General features: G+C 42.7%; 2 protein-coding genes across 7 annotated transcripts in view; one reads left to right on the forward strand and one right to left on the reverse strand.

Annotated features, from left to right (window-relative positions):
• LRRC36 (leucine rich repeat containing 36) overlaps positions 1–14,645 on the reverse strand; it is a 59,147-nt gene extending 44,502 nt beyond the window's left edge. The window contains exons 1-2 of one of the 4 annotated variants that reach the window (XM_017852300.1): positions 14,484–14,642; positions 1,615–1,742 (exon numbers count right to left, since the gene is read on the reverse strand). In XM_017852300.1, the coding sequence (XP_017707789.1) occupies positions 1,615–1,742; positions 14,484–14,553 (198 nt within the window). In that variant the 5' untranslated portion in view covers positions 14,554–14,642. Of the gene's footprint in view, positions 1–1,614; positions 1,743–14,368; positions 14,441–14,483 lie in introns of those variants that run through there. The other 3 variants (XM_017852301.1, XM_017852303.1, XM_017852302.1) reach the window with 3 other exon arrangements.
• Positions 14,646–14,710: 65 nt separating this feature from the next.
• Positions 14,711–22,042, forward strand: part of KCTD19 (potassium channel tetramerization domain containing 19) — a 42,539-nt gene continuing 35,207 nt past the window's right edge. The window contains exons 1-2 of one of the 3 annotated variants that reach the window (XM_017852289.1): positions 14,711–14,803; positions 20,905–21,201. In XM_017852289.1, coding sequence (XP_017707778.1) covers positions 20,917–21,201 — 285 coding nt within the window. In that variant the 5' untranslated portion in view covers positions 14,711–14,803; positions 20,905–20,916. Of the gene's footprint in view, positions 14,804–15,802; positions 15,837–15,906; positions 16,054–20,904; positions 21,202–22,042 lie in introns of those variants that run through there. The other 2 variants (XM_017852288.1, XM_017852290.1) reach the window with 2 other exon arrangements.

Below are 22,042 nucleotides of genomic sequence, written 5' to 3' on the forward strand. Positions count from 1 at the left end.
TTTTTTTTGAGACGGAGTCTCGCTCTATTGCCCAGGCTGGAGTGCAGTGGCGCGATCTCGGCTCACTGCAAGCTCCACCTCCTGGGCTCACGCCATTCTGCCTCAGCCTCCCCAGCAGCTGGGACTACAGGCGCCCACCACCATGCCTGGCTAATTTTTTTGTATTTTTAGTAGAGACAGGGTTTCACCGTGTTAGTCAGGATGGTCTCGATCTCCTGACCTCGTGATCCGCCCACCTCAGCCTCCCAAAGTGCTGGGATTACAGGCGTGAGCCACTGCGCCCGGCCGATTTTTAAAAATAGACGTGGGGTCTCACTATATTGCTCAGGCTGGTCTTGAACTCCTGGGCTCAAGCAATCTGCCTGCCTCAGCCTTCCAAAGCACTGGGATTACAGGTGTGAGTCACCATGCCAGCTGTAATTTGATTAATTTTCATAAGTTTTTCACCCAATTTACAGAAATGGAAAGAAAGGAAGTATAAAAACAAATTACAGCAACGTTCACTTAATTATTTAACCTGAAAAGAATAAACAAACAAAAGAGGAGACCTAAGTAACTCTGAACTAATACTTTCTTTTTATATTTTATCTTTTCATTTTTCAAATTGGATCTTATCACCTGTGAAAGAACTAATCGTTTCTGAAACTGATAGGCCAAATATAAATGGCTGCTAAAAAATAGTCTAAAGACCTAGTTGAACTTGGAGTTGCTGATGTTAGAGTCCTAGATGGAAATTTGATCTTTTTGGGGCTTTTAATCTTTTAGGCCCTTAGCTAAACCTTGGGATTGGGTCTGGATGTGTTGTTGAACAAATATGCCCTAGGAAGTGCAAAACCGGTAGATGACCCAGGAGATCGGTAACTAATCCTGGATAGCATCTGTAAGTCTTTGTCACCCTCGATCTTGCATAGAAAGGCTTTGCCAAGACAGGTATAGAGCTTGGGCAAAATGGGAACATGTCGAAGAAGTAGTATTTCAGGGTCTACCACAAAGAAAACAAAACTTCCATCTCTGTGTGCACACTTACATTTGCAGAGTTCTTTGTAAGTGTTTGCTAATCCACACGCACACTGTTCATGCTTGGTCCCTCCTGCCTTCCTATACTGTCCTCTGCTCCACCATCCCGACTTAAATTTTTCCAAGACTACACCTTCCTTCTCCTCATAGAAAAAATCCACAACAACAACACAGGACTGTGTTTCTCCATGTATGCTCCATGTACCACTATCATCAGAATCCCCTGAGTATGTCCTGAGCCTACCCTAGACCTACTAAATCAGACCAACTCTCACAGTAGGGACTGAGAATCTGTACTTTTACAAGTGTTCTTCATAATTTTTATACACATTAAAATGTATGCATTTGCCCTAGACAGTGATATCTTAATATAGTTTCCCAGAGTATAAAATAAATTCCCCTCCCAATATTTTATAACAAACAATTTAAAATATACTGCAAAGTTGAAAGAATTTTATAATAAATAATTAAACTTAGTTGGGAATCATTTAAAGGGAAGGTCCGATATTCTCCAGGATGACATGATCTATCTCTTATTTCTTCCCATCAAAAAAATAAATTGGGCAGACCTGGCTGGTCACAGAATATAGAACTCACCTTAAGGCTAGTGATCAAATTCCTTGATAAATCTAAGGATCGGAGATTTTTAAAATTTCTGAAGGCATCACCAATGGAATGGATTTTTCCAGCATAAGATCCCTGCAATGAAAGAGACTCCACCAGTTCTGAAAAGAGATCATCAGTAGATATATTATGATCCCTGCTTGGATAAACAGCAGAGTCAGTGAAAATAGGCCTTTCTTCCTCCCATATCTCAACTGTGAAAGGCCCTATATCCAAACCTCATAAGATCAGATCTTCTTTTTAAAAGCAGCAATACGGTCTAATATAGTGACATTGAACGTTAGTTTTATAGAGCCCTTGGGTTTTTCTAATTTCCCTGAATGATGTACTAAAAGTCTCCAAAAGTTCTCGAAACAAAATTGCAAAAGATATTCAGCAACCCCACTTCTAGGATTCAGCCCTATGGATAAGAGCCACAAAATTTTGGCAGGTTATATAAAATATAGCACAAAGATGTCAATTTCAGAGAGGTTTTAAGATAGTAAAAAAAATCAAAAAGAAAGAAATAGAAAACTGTCAAAGGTCCATCGGTAGAAAAATATAACTAGACAGCCTAAATAATAGTACATTGATACAAAAGACAATATACTACATCTGAGACCTTGTTCAAGTCACTTAACCTCTCTGTGCATCAGTTTCCTCATCTGTAAAATGGGGGTAACAATGGTACTTAATTCATAAGGTGTTACAAGAATTAAATTAATATGTATGTACAAAACATACAACAGCACCTGGCCACATGGTAAGTGCTACACACGTGTTAATTACCATAACACAGTCATTAAAAAGAATGAGGTAGATTTATAGATGCTCACATGGAAAGATCTCTAAGAAATTAAGTAATGGAAAATATGACTTTTTTGCATGTATAACTTTTTAAAGAGAGAATGTGTGTGTGTGTGTAGAATGTACATACACACACACACACACACACACACATATATATATGAGAAGAAGTAGAGAAAAGTCAACTAGACTTCTTTTTTCTATTTTTTTGAGGAGTCTCACTCTTTCGCCCAAGCTGGAGTGCAGTGGCGTGATCTCAGCTCACTGCAACCTCCACCTCCAGAGTTCAAGCGATTCTCTTGTCTCAACCTCCCAAGTAGCTGGGAATACAGGTGTGCACCACCACACCCTGCTAATTTTTGTATTTCAGTTAGAAATGGGGTTTCGCCAAGCTGCTCTTGAACTCCTGACCACAGGTGATTAACCAGTCTCAGCCTCCCAAAGCACTGGGATTACAGGCATAAGCCACTGAGCCTGGGCATCAACTAGACTACTAACAGCACTGAAAAGAGAACCTGAAAATTGTCAGTAAGAACTCACTAGCAAGGATGGTAGGTCAAACTGAGAATAGCAACCAAAACTGGAAGAGAGTTCTACAGAATCCAATTTGCAGATAAGTGCCAGGAGACTGCACTGAAATGAGATCTTAAGGTGCTAGAGAAGTCTGGGTCCTATAAACTTTATTTTATTTTATTATTTATTTATTTATGTATTGAGATGGAATCTCACTCTTGTCACCCAGGCTGGAGTGCAATGGTACGATCTTGGCTCATTGCAACCTCCACCTCCTGGGTTCAAGTGATTCTCCTGCCTCATCCTCCCAAGTAGGTGGGATTAAGGTGTGCACCACCACGCGTGGCTAATTTTTGTATTTTTAGTAGAGACAGGGTTTCACCATGTTGCCCAGGCTAGTCTCGAACTCCTGAACTCAGGTGATCCGCCTGCCTTGGTTTCCCAAAGTGGCGGGATTACAGGCGTGAGCCATCCTGCCTGGCCCCCATAAGCTTTAAAAAGTCATAAACCAAAGATCCCTTTCAGGATAAGACCCATACCAGGGAGAAATTAGTGGGAGTAGAATCTACCTTGAATGGAGCAGGGACATAGATGCAAAGGAAGTAAAAGGTCCAGATATGAATAGGGGAGGGAAGCAGAGTGGACGGATCCCAGGAAGCATGTAGTATTTTACACTACTTTGTGAACACAACAGAAGAGGGAGATCCAAAACCTTGAAACTAAAAAAGCTATTCTGGCCCACCTTTCCCACCTAAAAGTGTACGAAAACTTAACTGCATTTAAAGAGCCACAGAAAAGGATTATAGTCAAATCTTATATGAGATTATTATTTTTTAAAAAGGAGTAGAATAATACCCCTAAAATTAAAAGCACTCCAGAAAGATACATCCACCAATGAAAACTGTAACTTAATATTTCAAAACAAGCTTAAAGACATCATAGTGATGTAGCAGCTCTCAAAGTATGGTCCCTAAACCCCTGGAGGTCCCTGAGACATGTACAGGGGTCCACAAAGTTAAAACTACTTTTAAAAAAGTATTTTCATGATAATATGAAGACACTAGTTGCCTTTTTTTTTTTTTACAGTATTAATATTTACACTTACGGTACAAGAGCAAAAGCTACTGGCACCTTAAGAATGAATCATGGCTAGGTGTGGTGGCTCATGTCTGTAATCCCAACACTTCGGGCACTTTGGGAAGCTAAGGCGGGCAGATCACTTGAGGTCAGGAGTTCAAGACCAGCCTGACCAACACAGTGAAACCGCGTCTCTACCAAAAATACAAAATTTAGCCAGGCATGGTGGCACATGCCTGTGGTCCCAGCTACTCAGGAGGCTAGGACAGGAGAATCGCTTGAATCCAAGAGACAGGGGTTGCAGTGAGCCGAGATCGCACCACTACACTCCAGCCTGGGTGACAGAGCAAGACTCTGTCTAAAAAAAAAAAAAAAAAAAAAATTCAACTTCCAAGCAGAAATTAGAAATTTGAAAAGCTTATACCTGCCACCATGAACTTGACAGCTTCTCAACCCTTGAAAGATTTTTCAAATGACATTGATGATGATATTAACAAACATGATTTCTAAACATCATATAATCAAATTTGTCAATATTTGGAAGATCTACATAACTTGGTGAGTCAATATTTTCAAATGACCAATGCGTAATGTTACAAAATCATGCGTGGGTAAAAGATTCATCCACATGTAAGATATACCAGTAGATTTTGAAGTAACAGTACAAAAATTTCATTGATGTTATTTCAGATTGCACATTCAACTAAACTTTAAGAAACTATCACTTATCCTGTTTTCATATTGTATCAAAGAATAATATAAAAAATTCGATGAAAGACTATTAAAATATTCCTTCCTTTTCTAACTACATTTCTGTATGAGGCCAGACTTTTTTCACATATTTCAAGCAAAACAATATATCATAACACATTAAATACAGAAGCAGGTATGAGAATCTAGCTGTCTTATTTTAAACAAAACATGAAGGAGGTTTGCAAGAATATCAATCAGTGATACTTTCCTCACTGTTTTTTTATTTTGGGAAATATAGTTATTTTCTTAAAATATTTATATTAACATATAATGTCTATGTTATGGTTACCTATTAATAAATTAAGAAATATTTTAAATTTTTCTCAGTTTTAATTTCTGTATTGTAGATATTAGTAGATACAGTCCACATTAACAAAAGCTCTTTGAGGTCCTCAATAATTTTTTTTTTTTTTGAGACGGAGTTTCACTCTTGTTGCCCAGGCTAGAGTGCAATGGTGCCATCTCAGCTCACCACAACCTCTGCCTCCTGGGTTCAAGCGATTCTCCTGCCTCAGCCTCCCAAGTAGCTGGAATTACAGATATATGCCACCACGTCTGGCTAATTTTGTATTTCTGGTAGGGATAGAGTTTCCCATGTTGGGAACTCCCAACCTCAGGTAACCCACCCTCCTCGGCCTCCCAAAGTGCTGGGATTACAGGCATGAACCACCACGCCCAGCCCTCAATAATTTTTTAAGGTGTAAAGGGATTTGAGACACAAAAATGTGGGAATTAACTGAAAAATGTAAATTAGACAAATTCAGAAAGATGATTAAAAAGGAAAAAAAAAGATTTGAATATAGAGAAGGCAGAATTCAAGAAATAATAAAAATTAGGCTAGGTGCGGTGGCTCATGCCTATAATCCCAGAACTTTGGGAGGCAGAGGTGGGTGGACCACCTGAGGCCAGGAGTTCGAGACCAGACTGACCAGCATGGCAAAACCCTGTCTCTACTAAAAATACAAAAAAAATTAGCCGGGCATGGTGGCACATGCCTATAATCCCAGCTACTCAGAAGGCTGAGGCAGGAGAATCGCTTGAACCCAGGAGGCGGAGGCTGCAGTGAGCTGAGATCACGCCATTGCACTCCAGCCTGGGCAACAAGAGTGAAACTCCATCTCAAAAAAAAAAAAAAAAAAAAAAGAAAGAAAAGAAAAGAAAGAAATAATAAAAATTAAAAGGTCATTTTTGAAATGAAGACCAAAGAATGAAAATAAGAGCACAAAAGAACAATAGAATAACTCCACTTCTGGGTATATATCCAAAAGAATTGAAAGCAAGGACCTGAACAAATATTTGTACACCAACATCTATAGCAGCATTATTCACAATATCCAAAAGATGAAAACAACCCAAATGCCCATCAACAGATGAATGAATAAACAAAAATGTGGTATATTCACAAGAGGGACTATCACTTAGCCATAAAAAGGAATGATGGGCCTGGCACGGTGGCTCAAATCTATAATCCCAGCACTTTGGGAGGCCAAGGTAGGCAGATCATTTGAGGCCAGGAGTTTGAGACAAGCCTAGGCAACATAGTAGGACTCTGTCTCTACAAAAAATAAAAAAAAATTAGCCGAGTGTGGTAGCACAGGCCAGCGGTCCTAGCTACTTGGTAGGCTGAAGTGGAAGGATCACTTGAAACCAGGAATTCGAGGCTACAGTGAGTCATGATGGCACCACTGCACTCCAACCTAGGCAACCAAGTAAGATTACCCTATTTCCAAAAAAAAAAAAAAAAAGTAGGCAAAAGAAAAACTGGATGCAGTGACACGTACCTGTAGTCCCAGCTACTGGGGAGGCTGAGACAGAAGGATTGCTTGAGCCCAGAAGTTCAAGTCCAGCCTGGGCAATATAGCAAGACCCTATCTCTAATAAACAGTAAAAATAACCCCAAACCAGACACTCCACTAAACAAACATATGAAAAAATGGTCAACATCATACATCATTAGGAAATTACAAATTAAAATGAGATACCACTATAAATTTGTTAGAATGGCCCAAATCTTAAAATTTGACAATGCTAAATGTTGGTGAGGATGTGGGGCAAAAGGAACTCTCATTCATTGCCAGTGGGAATACAAAATGGTGAAGCTACCTAAGAAGACAACTTGGCAGTTTCTCGCAAAGCTAAACACAATCTTATTATACGATCTAGTAAATCCCTTGGTATTTACTCAAGTGAGTTGAAACTTTATGTCCACCCCCAAACCTACACATGAATGTTTACAGCAGCTTTCTTCATAATTACCAAAACTTGGTAGCAACCAAGATGTCCTTCAACAGGTAAATGGATAAGCAAACAATGGTACATCCACAGAGTGGAATATTATTCAGCAATAAAAAGAAATGGGCTATCAACCATGGAAAGACATGGTTTAAATACATATTGCTAAGTGAAAGAAATCAGTTTGAAAGCTTACATACTATATGATTCCAACTATATGACATTCTGAAAAAGGCAACAATAAAAAGATCAGTGGTTGTCAGGAGTTTGGGGTGAGGGAGGGATAAACAGATGGTGGGGCACAGGGGATTTTTAGGTTAGTAAAACTGATATTATAATGGTGGACACGACTGGCCAGGCTCGGTGGCTCATGCTTATAATCCCAGCACTTTGGGAGATCGGGGCAGGTGAATCACCTGAGGTTGGGAGTTCGGGACCAGCCTGGCCAACATGGTGAAATCCCGTCTCTACTAAAAATTTAAAAACTAGCCAGGCATGGTGGCACACGCCTGCAGTCCCAGCTACTCGGGAGGTTGAGGCATGAGAATCACTTGAACCCAGGAGGCAGAGGTTGCAGTGAGCTGAGATCATGCCACTGCATTCCAGCCTGGGCAACAGAGCATGACTGTGCCTCAAAAAATAATAAAAAATAATGGTGGAGGGCCCGGCGCGGTGGCTCACGCCTGTAATCCCAGCACTTTGGGAGGCTGAGGCAGGTGGATCACGAGGTCAGGAGATCGAGACCACGGTGAAACCCCATCTCTACTAAAAATACAAAAAATTAGCCGGGCACGGTGATGGGCGCCTGTAGTCCCAGCAACTCGGAAGGCTCAGGCAGGAGAATGGCGTGAACCCGGGAGGCTGAGCTTGCAGTGAGCTGAGATCGCGCCACTGCACTCCAGCCTGGGAGACAGAGCAAGACTGTCTCAAATAAAATAAAATAAAATAAAATTGGTGGACATGACATGATTGTCAAAAACCACAGAACTGTATAACATGAAAAGTGAGCGCTAGGCCGGGCGCGGTGGCTCAAGCCTGTAATCCCAGCACTTTGGGAGGCTGAGACGGGTGGATCACAAGGTCAGCAGATCGAGACCATCTTGGTTAACACGGTGAAACCCCGTCTCTACTAAAAAATACAAAAAACTAGCCGGGTGAGGTGGCGGGCGCCTGTAGTCCCAGCTACTCGGGAGGCTGAGGCAGGAGAATGGCGTAAACCCGGGAGGCGGAGCTTGCAGTGAGCTGAGATCCGGCCACTGCACTCCAGCCTGGGCGACACAGCGAGACTCCGTCTCAAAAAAAAAAAAAAAAAAAAGAAAAGTGAGCGCTAATGTAAACTATGAACTTTAGTTAATAATAACATCAATATTGGTTCATAAATCGTAATATACCACAATAATGCAAGATATTAAAATTAAGGGAAACGGGGTGGGTGGGGAGAGGTGCAAGGGAGGTAAGGGTATATGAGAACTCTCTGTACTTTATGCCCAATTTCTCTGTAAACCTAAAACTGCTCTAAAAAATAAAGTCTATTAATTTTTGTTAAAAAAGGTATGAAGTATTGATACATGCTAAAATATGAATGACTAATGAAAATACCATACTAAGTCAAAGAAGCCAGACAGAAAAGGCTACATGTTATTTGATTCCAATGATATGAAATACGCAGCAGAGGTAAATCCACAGAGACAGAAAGCAGTTTAGTGGTTGCCAGGAGCCGGGGGTAGTGGGAAATGAGGTGTGACTGCCTAATGGGTTGATGAAAATGTTCTGGAACCATATATAGATAGTGATGATGCTTGAACAACATTGTAAATGTACAAAATGACCCGGAATTATATATTTTTTAAATGGGGCCGGGAGTGGTGGCTCATGCCTGTAATCCTAGCACTTTGGGAGGCAGAGGCAGGTGGATCACTTGAAGTCAGGAGTTTGAGACCAGCCTGGCCAACATGGTGAAACCCTGTCTCTACTAAAAATACAAATATTAGCAGGGTATGGTGGCACACACCTGCAGTCCAACCTACTCGGGATGCTGAGGCAGGAGAATTGCTTGAACCTGGGATAGAGGTTACATTGAGCTGAGGTCGGGCCACTGCACTCCAGGCTGAGGAACAGGGCAAGACTCTTGTCTCAAAATAAATAAATAAATAATAAAATGGTGAACTTTATAGTATGTGAATTATATATTTTTAAAATGCAACAAATCAAGTAGTCTCTCTAATGAAAACCATTACATTTACAGCTCATTTGGAAATTGAATTAACAACCTTTAACAAAGCTTGTTTATAATGACAATGAATGTTTCTAATAATTAAAACTTTTTTTTTTTTTTTGAGATGGAGTTTTGCTCTCATTACCCAGACTGGAGTGCAATGGCATGATCTCGGCTCACTGCAACCTCCGCCTTCTGGGTTCAAGCAATTCTTCTGCCTCAGCCTCCCAAGTAGCTGGGATTACAGGCATGCGCCACCACACCCAGCTAATTTTTGTATTTTTAGTAGAGATGGGGTTTCACCATGTTGGCCAGGCTGGTCTCAAACTCCCAACCTCAGGTGATCTGCCCCCCTTGACCTCCCAAAGTGCTGGGATTACAGGCTTGAGCCACCGCGCCCGGCAAAACTTTTTTAAAAAGATCTCAGGAGTCAACTTGAAAGATCACCTATTGGCCGGGCGCAGCCTGGGCGACAGAGCGAGACTCCATCTCAAAAAAAAAAAAAAAAGAAAGATCACCTATTAACTAAAGTTAGGATAAACTGCATATCTATAACGGATTAAAACATACATTGAAATATATTGCTATGGTTTGAATGTCCCCTCCAAAACTCATGATGAAATGTATTAATTTATTCAGAGATAGGGTCTGGCTCTGTCACCCAGGCTGGAGTGCAATGACACTATCATAGTGCACTGCAGCCTACAACTCCTGGGGTCAGAGGATCCTTCCACTTTAGCCTCCTAAGTAGCTGGGACTATGGGTACACACCACCACACTCAGTTAATTTTTAAATTTTTTGTAGAGACAGGATCTTGCTATGTTGCCCAGGCTGGTCTCAAATACCTGACCTCATCCTCCTCCCTGGCCTCCCAAAGTGTGTAAGCCACCGCCATGCCCAGCTTTCATGTTGAAACATAATTGCCAATGTAACAGTACTGGGAGGTGGGGCCTCTAAGAGGTGATTAGGTCAATGGTGGCTTCATGCTGTTATGGTGGAGTTAGTTATCATGGGAGTTAGTTATCCTAATAAAGGAATGAGTTCAGTCTTCTCTTTCTCTTTCTCTCTCTCTCTCTCTCTCTCTCTCTCTCTCTCTCTCTCTCTCCCTCTCTCCCTCTCTCTCTCATCTCATGCATGCACCCTCTGCCCTTCCACTATGGAATGACCCTCACCAGATGCTGGCACCATGCTCTTGGACTTCCCAGCCTCCAGAACCATGAGCCAAATCAACTTCTCTTCTTTATAAATTACCCAGTCTATGGTATTCTGTTATGACAAGAGAAAAGGGACTAAGACATTGATTGATTGATTCATTGGTTGATTGATTGAGACTGAGGTTCCTTTTTTTTTTTTTTTTTTTTTTTTTTTTTGAGACGGAGTCTCACTCTGTCACCCAGGCTGGAGTGCAGTGGCCGGATCTCAGCTCACTGCAAGCTCCACCTCCCGGGTTTACGCCATTCTCCTGCCTCAGCCTCCGGGTAGCTAGCACTACAGGCGCCCGCCACCGCACCCGGCTAGTTTTTTGTATTTTTTTAGTAGAGACGGGGTTTCACCATGTTAGCCAGGATGGTCTGGATCTCCTGACCTCGTGATCCGCCTGTCTCGGCCTCCCAAAGTGCTGGGATTACAGGCTTGAGCCACCGTGCCCAGCCCGAGTCTCACTCTTTCATCCTGTGAATGCAGTGGTGTGATCTACTTCCCAAGCTGAAGGGATTCTCCTGCCTCAGCCTCCTGAATAGCTGGGATTATAGGCGCCTGCCACCATGCCAGTCTAGTTTTTTTTTTTTTGTATTTTTAGTAAAGACAAGGTTTTGCCATGTTAGCCAGACTGGTCTTGAGCTCCTGACCTCAGGTGATCCATCCGCCTTGGCCTCCCAAAGTGCCGGGATTACAGGTATGAGCCACCATGCCCGGCCCTAAGACATATATTTAAATCGATGAGTTTATAATGATACTGAAAAAGCAAAACAGTCCTCACTGGTCATCTTTGGAGAATGCTAAGAAAATAAATCATCATTCTGAAAGCTGGTATATAAGGTGGAAAAAAAATCAAGCTTTTATGCTGGCTTTCCTATACAAACTGCACCTCAGGATAAGCAAACAGTTGATGTGAGGAAATTTCTCTTTATGGAAGTATTACAGTTAATGAAGAAAAATGAAAGAAACAGACAATTACCATTTTGTAATCCCTAATCAATTAACTTAGGTAATCATATTCAATGGCTGATATCACAAAAAGAAAGAACACTAGGCACCATATACTTCCTAACATAAACATACACCATTACCTATGAAATTGTCTTGCAAAAAAAATAATAATAATAATAATCCAACCTGAATCTGATTAAGCCTCATCCAACTACCAATTCACAGGAAGCACAGGGAACACGGGAAAATGTTAAACATCTTAGGAATGCAATGAGCAAAATTCAGGTTATAGTAAACTCTTTCGAAGCCAGTTTCTTCAAAAATAATTGAAAATGCGAGGGAAAAAAAGGGGGAGCCTACATATCAAATAAGACTTAAGACATATATAAACCAATTGCAATATATGGACCATATATGGATTCTTATTTTATTTTATTTTATTTTTTAGATGGAGCCTTGCTCTGTCGCCCAGGCTGGAGTGCACTGGCGCGATCTCAGCTCACTACAACCTCTGTCTCTCAGGTTCAAGTGATTCTTCTGCCTCAGCCTCCCAAGTAGTTGGGATTACAGGTATGAGCCATCATGTCAGGCTAATTTTTGTATTTTTAATACAGACGGGGTTTCACCATGTTGGCCAGGCTGGTCTTGAACTCCTGGCTTCCAGTGATCTGCCCACCTTGGCCTCCCAAAGTGCTGGGATTACAGGCATGAGCCACCACACCCGGCCATGGACTCTAATTTTAAAAAAATTATAGGACAATTGGGGAAATAAGAACACTAGTTGGATATTTCATGATATCAGGAAATTACTGTTCACTTTTGGAGGCCGAGTCACTTAAGGTCAGGAGTTCAAGACTAGCCTGGCAAGCATGGTGAAATCCTGTCTCTACTAAAAATACAAAAAAAATTAGCCGGGCGTGGTGGTGCACGCCTGAAATCCCAGCTACTCAGGAAGCTGAGGCAGGAGAATTGCTTGAACCCAGGAAGCAAAGGTTGCAGTGAGCTGAGATCATGCCACTGCACCCCAGCCTGGGCGACAGAGCCAGACTCCATCTCAAAAACAAAACAAAACCAAAAAAAGAAGTTAGTGTTAAATTTTTTAGGTTGCATATGTGATTTTTTTAAAGTAATCTTATCTTTTAAAAATATATACTGGCCGGGTGCTATGGCTTGCGCTTATAATCCCAGTTCTATTTAGGGAGGCTGAAGTGGGTGGCTCACTTGAGGTCAGGAGTTCAAGACCAGCTTGGCCAAGATGGCAAAACCCCGTCACTACTAAAAATATAAAATTAGCTGGGTGTGGTGGTGGGTGCCTGTAGTCCCAGCTACTCGGGAGGCTGAGGCAGGAGAATCACTTGAAATGGGGAGGCAGAGATTACAGTGAGCCAAGATCACGCCACTGCACTCCAGCCTGGGTGACAGAGCAAAACTCTATCTGAAAAATAATAAAATAAATAAATAAATAAATAAATAAATAAAATACATACTGAAATATTTATGGAGGAAATCATATACTTGAAATTTGCTTCAAAATAGTCAGTGTAGGGGTTTGGGGGTGGGTGGAGGATAGGTGAGGTATACATGAAAGAAGCTTGGCCATGAATTGATGATAACTGTTGAGGTAGGCTAATGGAGTTTATTATTCTGTTATCTCTACTTTTGTATATATTTGAAAATTGCCATAATATAAAATAATAAAATAAGTAATATATGCTTATATATGTAGAGAATATTTCTGGAAAACTATACAAGATACTGGTTACAGTAATTGCCTTTAGGAAGGGGAAGTAGGCCTATGAGACAGGGATGGGGGAGTCAAGACTTTCTTCTCACTGTACAATTATTATATTACCCACAGAATAAATTAATTGAATTATTTAACAGTCAAAATGAGTAAATAATTACATATTTTCCCCTCTCTACCAAATAATTAATCATTAGACTACTGACATGCTCTAATATATCCTGCTCTGTCATAACTGTTCTTGACTGCACATCATACACTTCAGCTACCATCCATTTCTGTAGTCTCTTTTACAGCTAAAATTTTCAGCAAAAGTTCTTACTTTCACTGTCTCTTCCCCTCAAATATCATTCCCTTTTTCAGCCCACTCCATCTGGTTTCCCTCCTCCCCACTCTCCCAAAACTCCCTGTCAAGGTCACCAGTTAGTTAGGTGTTGCTAAATCTAACAGACACTCTGCATTTAAGTTGCTCAACCTGTCAATAGCATTTGGCATAGCTGGCCATTGCTGTTACCATACACTACCCCTTCTCAAATTCCAAGATACCACATTCTTCCTCTTTTCAACCTCTAAACACTGAAATATTCCAAGGTTGAGTCTTAGCTTTCTTTCACTTCTCCATCGACATTCTCTCCTTAGCTGAGTTCATCCACTCCCGTGGCTTTAAATACCACCTATTGCTAATGTCTCCAAAATTTACATCTCTAACTCTGACCTCTCCTCTGAGGTCCAGACCCATATATCCAACTGCCTACTAGGTATCCTACACTTGGATGTCTAATAGGAATTTTATTTATTATTTATTTATTTATTTATTTTTGAGACGGAGTCTCTCTGTCGCCCAGGCTGCAGTGCAGTGGTGCGATCTCGGCTCACTGCAACCTCCGCCTCCCGGGTTCAAGCGATTCTCCTGCCTCAGCCTCCCGAGTAGCTGGGATTACAGACATAAGCCACCATGCCCGGCTAATTTTTGTATTTCAGTAGAGACGGGGTTTCACCATGTTGGCCAGGCTCAGGTGATCCACCCGCCTCCGCCTCCCAAAGTGCTGGGATTACAGGGGTGAGCCACCGCCCCCGGCAGTTCTGTCACCTGCCACAGGGTCCCCTGTTAACCTTGTTTCTCCTTCCCTACTTCACACTCCCCTCTTCTCTCTCAACTCCTCGGGCTCTGCCCCACACTCCCCGGTTACTTCAGTTCCTCCACCTCCCTCTAACCTTCTGCCTCAAGTTACCCACCGCCCCGCTCAGCCTCAGGTACCGCTTCTCTGTGGTTCTCTCTCCTCTATCTCAGGTTCCCCTGCTTCCACCTCAGTTCTCTTTCCACAGCTTCTGACCCTATGTTCCCGGTCCACAACCTCCCGGCCAGACCCTACCCGGCTGCTCCAGCGTCAGCGCCCCCAGGCGGCGGATGCCTTCCTCGTCCAGCTCCCACTGCTCCGCCATCTGCTCCCGCCGCTCACCTGCCGCCGCCCGCGAGAACACCCGGCGCACGCCAGGTCCCGCCCACTGCCACGCCCCCAACCCCCACCTCCCGCGCGCCGCCGCGACCCCGGGAGCCGTTATTGGCCGGGTCACAAGCCCGTTGGCCTGCAGCTGAAGCCGTGACCATGGTACGGAGCCCGCCCTGGCGGGGGCGCCAAAAGCACCAAAGCGGCAAATGGGGGACGCTGTGGCCAAGGATTAGGGCTACGTGGTCCGAGACCTGGTCTGGGGAACGGAGGAGAGGGAGGGGCCTCCACCTGGGAAGGATTTGGGGGGCTGTCTCTGAGGAGTTAGAAGAACGCGGTCTTGAGGGATGAAGTGTTCTGGCTCTGAGGATGTGGGGAACTCCGGGTCTGAGGGCTGGGGGTGTGCCGCTTTGACGGGGTGGTCTTCGCATCTCAGCGCTGGGGGATGCTGACTCTGGGGCAAGGCAAGGTTGTGTGTGAAGGGGGGATCCAGATCTGAAGGACTGGAGCGTGGGGACAGAACTCTGAGGCATAATGGGGAGCTCCAGATCTGAAAGGTTGGGAATCCTGGCTCTAAGGAGTTGTGGTCCTGTCTTCAGAGTATGAGGAGGTTCTAGCTCTAGAAATTGAGTTGGACGGGGTGGGCGTGGTGGCTCACACCTGTAATCTCAGCACTTTGGGAGGCCGAGGTGGGCAGATCACCCGAGGTCAGGAGTTCAAGACCAGCCTGGCCAAGATGGTGAAACCCTATCTCTACTAAAAATACAAAAATTAGTTGGGCGTGGTGGCACGGCCTGCAGTCCCAGCTACTCGGGAGGCTGAGGCAGGAGAATTGCTTGAACCCGGGAGGTGGAGGTTGCAGTGAACCGAGATTGCACCACTGCACTCCAGCCTGGGCAACCTGGGTGACAGAGCCAGACCTTGTCTCAAAAAAACACAATAATAATAATAATAATGATGATGATAAGCAATTTACTTGGACGGAGCTTCTTTGGGGTAGAGGGATCAGCGTGGGAAAGAGAGAAGCTCTTTGTAATGGGGTGGGGATGACTGCTTTAGGGCTATCCCGTTTCCTGAAGTCAGTCTGGCAAGAAGCCTTTTGTCTTTCAAGCACCACAGGTCCCCCTAACCTTGCCTGTGACTGAGGGCTGTCCCCAGACTGGGATGGCTCTGCACTAAGCAGCCCCTGAGCAGTCTTTGGGAAAGAACAGCTGCAACCCTAACCCCTACCCTTACTCCAACAGGCACTTCTTGAGAGCCCACCTGTGGATGGGACATGTATGTAAGAAGGAGCCAGGACCCTCTTGTCACACCCTATTCTTAACAAGAGGAACTGAGACCAGAAGTGGGGATCACCTGCGAGGAGCAGGTTTTCTTTGGCATCCAACATCTGCAGCACACTCTGAGCACCCCCACTGAGCTCTCAGCCACCTTTAAGGAGAACAGCAAGCAGAATCAAGAGTCCTTCCTTGCATATTTATGCTTTCTGGTCTAGGTGGGACCCTTAGTCACTCCATTTGTCATGTTCAGCCTTTTCCTGAACATGAACTTGTAGAAGGGCTTTTAGAAGGGCTGGGACTTAGAATCCTAGGTTAGCTCATTAGGTTGATTTTTCTGGCTCTGCTTCTGTCAGTTATGCAGTCATTTCACAATTTGTCATTTCTCTTAATACCCCCTTGAACTCTTCTAGTCTCAAATGTGGCATATACAATTGCTCTTCTTTATGTCTGAATATTTAGACTAGGCTTGCTGTGGGAGAGATGAACTGCATCCCATTCTTTCTTACATGCATTTATTTTCTTTCCTCAGCTGTCAGAATAGGAAATGCAGGTTCTTTCTGGAGCAGGGAGCTTTTCCTTTCTTAAGTAATCACCTCGTACTTTAACACTCTTTTTCACCCACGAACGTCTTAATGCAATTTTATAAACATTCAGAAAGATTGAAAGAATTGTACAGTGAGCACCATATATCCACCACCTACATTCTACAGTCAATATTTTGCTCATATTTGTTTTATTACATGTCCATCTAGCAATCCTATCTATCCATCAATCTGTCTTTTTAAAATTCATCTCAAGATAAATTGAAGATATCAGTACATTGCAGTCCCATCACTTCAGCATGCATAATTTTTAATTAGAATTTGATGTTGTTTTATGGTTCTTTTAGGTAAAATTCTATATACTATTTACTATCCTTTGAAAATGTTTTACAAGGGTAGTGCCCTTTATTTTAAAATTTGATATGGATGGTTTGTATGTTTGATGGCTCTCTACTTTTCCATCATATTGACAAACTAGGTCATCTTGAAGCAAAGAAGACAATTTACTTATAAATAGATGACCTTAAAATATTTTTTTTCGGCCGGGTGCGGTGCTTCAAGCCTGTAATCCCAGCACTTTGGGAGGCCGAGACGGGCGGATCACGAGGTCAGGAGATCGAGACCATCCTGGCTAACATGGTGAAATCCCGTCGCTACTAAAAAATACAAAAAAACTAGCAGGGCGAGGTGGCGGGCGCCTGTAGTCCCAGCTACTCTGGAGGCTGAGGCAGGAGAATGGTGTAAGCCCGGGAGGCGGAGCTTACAGTAAGCTGAGATCCAGCCACTGCACTCCAGCCTGGGCAACAGAGCGAGACTCCGTCTCAAAAAAAAAAAAAAAAAACATATTTTTTTTCAACAGCCTCGTCCAACAGATGTACAGATGACCTTAAACTTTTTTTTTTTTGAGACGGAGTCTTGCTCTGTCGCCCAGGCTGGAGTGCAGTGGCCGGATCTCAGCTCACTGCAAGCTCCGCCCCCCCGGGTTCACGCCATTTTCCTGCCTCAGCCTCCCGAGTAGCTTGGACTACAGGCGCTCGCCACCTCGCCCGGCTAGTTTTCTTGTATTTTTTAGTAGAGACGGGGTTTCACCGTGTTAGCCAGGATGGTCTCGATCTCCTGACCTCGTGATCCGCCCGTCTCGGCCTCCCAAAGTGCTGGGATTACAGGCTTGAGCCACCGCGCCCGGCCGACCTTAAACTTTTAACAATGAGCTGAGGAAGGTTAGTGATCTTTGCTGCCTTTGTATATATGAAAAGGTATCTACAGCACTCTGCAGATAAGATCCCAAGAGAGTTCTGCATGTGCTCCACAGAATGGACAGTACCTCATCTATTTTTTTTTTTACAGATTTATTGAGATATAATTCACATACCTTATAATTCACACATTTTAATGTGTACAATTCAGTGGGTTTTAGTATGTTCAGAGTTGAGCAACTGTCATCACAATCAATTTTAGAACGTTTTCACCATCTCCAAAAGAAATCCCATTCTCATTAGTAGTCACATCCCATCTCCCCATAGCCTCTCCAGCCCTAGGCAACCATTAATCTATTTTCTATCTCTAGAAATTTGCGTTGTCTGCACACTGCATGTGGATGGAATCATATGTGATTTTTTGTGTTTGGCTTCTTTCCCTTGGCATAATGTTTCAAGTTTCATCCATGTTGTTATCATGTATCAGTACTTCATTCCTTTTTATTTTTTATTTTTTTAGAGATGTGCCTCGCTCTGTCACCTGGGCAGGAGTACAATGGCATGATCACAGCTCACTGCAGCCTCAAACTCCTGGGCTCAAGCGAATCTCCTGTCTCAATCTCCCAAAGTACTGGGATTACAAGCACGAGCCACCATGTTCATCCCATTCCTTCTTATTGACAAACAATATTCCATTTATGGATACACTACATTTTGTTTACTCATCTGTCAGTTGATGGACATTAGGTTTATTCCCGCCTTTTGGCTATTATGTTCTATGAACATTAGTCTAGAAATTTTGGTGTGGGGCCAGGTGCAGTGGCTCAAGCCTGTAATCCCAGCACTTTGGGAGGCCGAGACGGGTGGATCACGAGGTCAGGAGATCGAGACCATCCTGGCTAACACGGTGAAACCCTATCTCTACTAAAAAAAAGTACAAAAAACTAGCCGGGCAAGGTGGCAGGTGCCTGTAGTCCCAGCTACTCAGGAGGCTGTGGCAGGAGAATGGCGTGAACCTTGGAGGCGGAGCTTGCAGTGAGCTGAGATCCGGCCACTGCACCCCAGCCTGGGTGACAGAGCGAGACTCGGTCTCAAAAAAAAAAAAAAGAAATTTTGGTATGGACATATGTCTTTATTTCTCTTAAGTGCACACCTGGGAGTGGAATTGCTGGCTCATAGTAGAATAACTCCATGCTTAACGTTTTCAGGACTCACCAAACTGTTTTCCAAAGTGCCTGCACCATTTTACACCTCCACCAGCAGTGCATGGGGGTCCTGGTTTCTTTGTCAACACTTGTTATTATCTATTGTTTTCATTCTAGCCATACTAATGGGTGTGAAGTAGCATTTTGTTGTGGGTTTTGATTTGCATTTCTCTGATGACTAAGGATGTTGAGCATCTTTTTTCGTGCTATTGGTCATTTGTATATATTCTTTGGAGAAATGTCTATTTAGATGCTTGGCCAATTTTCGAATTTGGTTGTCTTTTTATTATTGAGTTTATGAGTTCTTTATATATTCTAAAAACAAATTCTTTATCAGACAAATGATTTGCAAATATTTTGTTCCATATCTGTGGGTTAAAAAGGATTTTATAGTTTTAAGTCTGTGTTTCACTTGGAGCTAATTTTTGTCTGTGGGGTGAGGTGGGTGTCCAACTTTATTATTATTGTTATTATATTTTATGCATATGGATAGGCAGTTGTCCCAGTACCACTTTTTATAAGGACTATTCTTTATCCATTGAATCATCTTGAATCGCTTATCAAAATTCAATTGATGATAAATGTAAGGGTTTTATTCTGTACTCTCAATTCTATTCCACTTATATTTATATTTATCCTTATGCCAGTAGCACACTGTCTTGATCTAGCTTTGTAATAAGTTTTTTTTTTTTTTTTGAGACGGAGTCTTGCTCTGTCGCCCAGGCTACAGTGCAGTGGCGCAATCTCGGCTCACTGCAAGTTCCGCCTCCCGGGTTCATGCCATTCTCCTGTCTCAGCCTCCTGAGTAGCTGGGACTACAGGCGCCTGCCACCATGCCTGGCCAATTTTTTTGTATTTTTAGTAGAGATGGAGTTTCACCATGTTAGCCAGGATGGTCATGATCTCCTGACCTCGTGATCTGCCCGCCTCGGTCTCCCAAAGTGCTGGGATTACAGGCATGAGCCACCCCGCCCGGCCTGTAATAAGTTTTAAAAGTAGGGGATGTGAGGGCGATCTGGCTGCGACATCTGTCACTTCATTGATTGCCAGGGTTGATTTGGCTGATCTGGCTGGCTAGGTGGGTGTCCCCTTCTTCCCTCACTGCTCCATGTGCATCCCTCCTGAAGCTGCGTGCTCAGTCAAAGAGGACGACCATCCCCAATAAAGGAGGACCAGTCTTCAGTCAAGGGTATACAAGTATCTGCTCTTCTTAGCTAGAACCTCCAAACAAGTTCTCAAGGTCCATTGTAGGAGCACGTAGGGTAGTCAAGCTTCCAAGACTTCAGACACATCCTAATGAGGCACTGCATGTGGCAGTCTGCCTTTACAAAAAAAAAAAAAAAAAAGTGGGAAATGTGACTTCTTAAACATTGTTCTCCTTTTTTCAAGACTATTGTAGCTATTCTGGGTCCCTTGTATGTTCATATGAATTTTAGCATCAGCTTTTCAATTTTTGCAAAAAGTCATGATTTTCACAGAGACTGTGTTGAATTTGTAAATCAATTGGGAGACTATTGTCATCTTAACGATATTAAATCTTCCAATCCATGAGCATCAAATATTTTTTCATTTATTTAGGTCTTTTAAATTTTCACAATGTTTTGAAGTTTTCAGTGTACATGTATTTCTTTTGTTAAATTTATTCCTAAGTATGTTATTTTTGATGCTATTGTAAATGGAATTGAATTGTTTTCTTAATTTCACTTTCAGATTGTTCATTACTAAAGTATAAAAATACAACATTTTTTAATATTGCTCTGCATCTTTCAAACTTTTGGGCTCATTTTCTGTGTTGTTGTTGTTTGTTTTGTTTGTTTTTCTTTTTTGAGACAGGATCTTGCTCTGTTAGGCCAGAATACAGTGTTACAATCATAGCTCACTGCAGCCTCAAACTCCTGGTCTCAAGCCATCTTCCCAGCTCAGGCTCCCAAAGTGTTTGGATTACAGGTGTGAACCACCATGCCTGGCCTGGACTCATTTCTGATAGTTTTCTGGTGAATTCCTTAGGATTTTTTATATACAAGATCATGTCATCAGCAAACAAAGATAGTTTATTTCTACCTTTTCAATCTGGATGCCTTTTACTTCTTTTCTTGCGTAGATCTCTTTTCATTCCCCTTTAGGAGGAGTTTGGCATGTCTCATGAATCATCAGAGGACTTGTTTCATTTCAACGTAGGGGGCTGGCATTTCTCGATTCCCAGAAGCAAACTCTCTCAGTTTCCAGACTCCCTACTGTGGAAAGAGGCTTCAGCCTTGACTTCTTCAGAAAGCCAGAGGCTATTTATCGACAGAGATGGTTCCACATTTAGGCACGTGCACTATTACCTCTACACCTCCAAACTCTCCTTCTCCAATTGTGCAGAACTGAACTTGCTGTATGAGCAAGCATTGGGTTTGCAGCTGATGCCTTTGCTGCAGGTAAGATGCTCTTGTTTTCTGGGAGTGGTGGATCAGTAACGTGGCTTTACATCACTAAATGTTGTTTCCTGTTATATATTGGTTGCTGAGATGACCCTCTTAATAGGCAAATGTAATAAGTGTGTTAAAGTAATAAATAATTTCCTCATTAGTATAGGGGTGAGTAAAAAGGAAACAAAAAGTAAAAAACAATACACTGAAATTACCTGCTTTTGTTTTTTTGAGACACGGTGTCTGTTGCAATCACAGCTCACTGCAATCTCCACCTCCCAAGCCCAAAGGATCTTCCCGCCTCCCACCTCAGTCCCTCTGAGTAGCTGGGAACACAGGTGCATGCCACCATGCCCCACCAATCCTTTCCGTGTTGCCCAGATTGGTCTTGAACTCCTGGGCTCAAGTTATCCTCTCTAATTGGCCTCCTTTAGTGCTCCCTTGGCCTCCCTAAGAGCTGGGATTACAGGCATGAGCCACCACACCCAGCCTACATGTTCTTAATAAATGATTTAATCCCAACTGTGCTTTAGTTATACTAGCAGCCACCATGGACCCAGAATGGGATTTACTATCCACTGAGAGGGTGCCCCTGGCTCTTGAAAATCCTGTATTAAGCTGCTTCTTGTTTTTGTTTTTTGAATCTTAAAAGGAGAACACTTTAGACATTTTAGGATTTGCTATGTACATCATGTCTGAGATTTAAAATCTAAAAGATTTATCAAGAATATCACCTCTCATTGTGCCTGTTAAGTACACAAGATGCATCTACAGCAAAGCAAAAAGTTCTCATCTTGGGCCAAATGTCAAGAGAAAGACAAAAAAAAAAAAAAAAAAAAAAAGTTCTGCA

Source organism: Rhinopithecus bieti, unplaced genomic scaffold (assembly GCF_001698545.2).
Source record: "Rhinopithecus bieti isolate Rb0 unplaced genomic scaffold, ASM169854v2 scaffold_34281, whole genome shotgun sequence".
Taxonomy (NCBI): domain Eukaryota; kingdom Metazoa; phylum Chordata; class Mammalia; order Primates; family Cercopithecidae; genus Rhinopithecus; species Rhinopithecus bieti.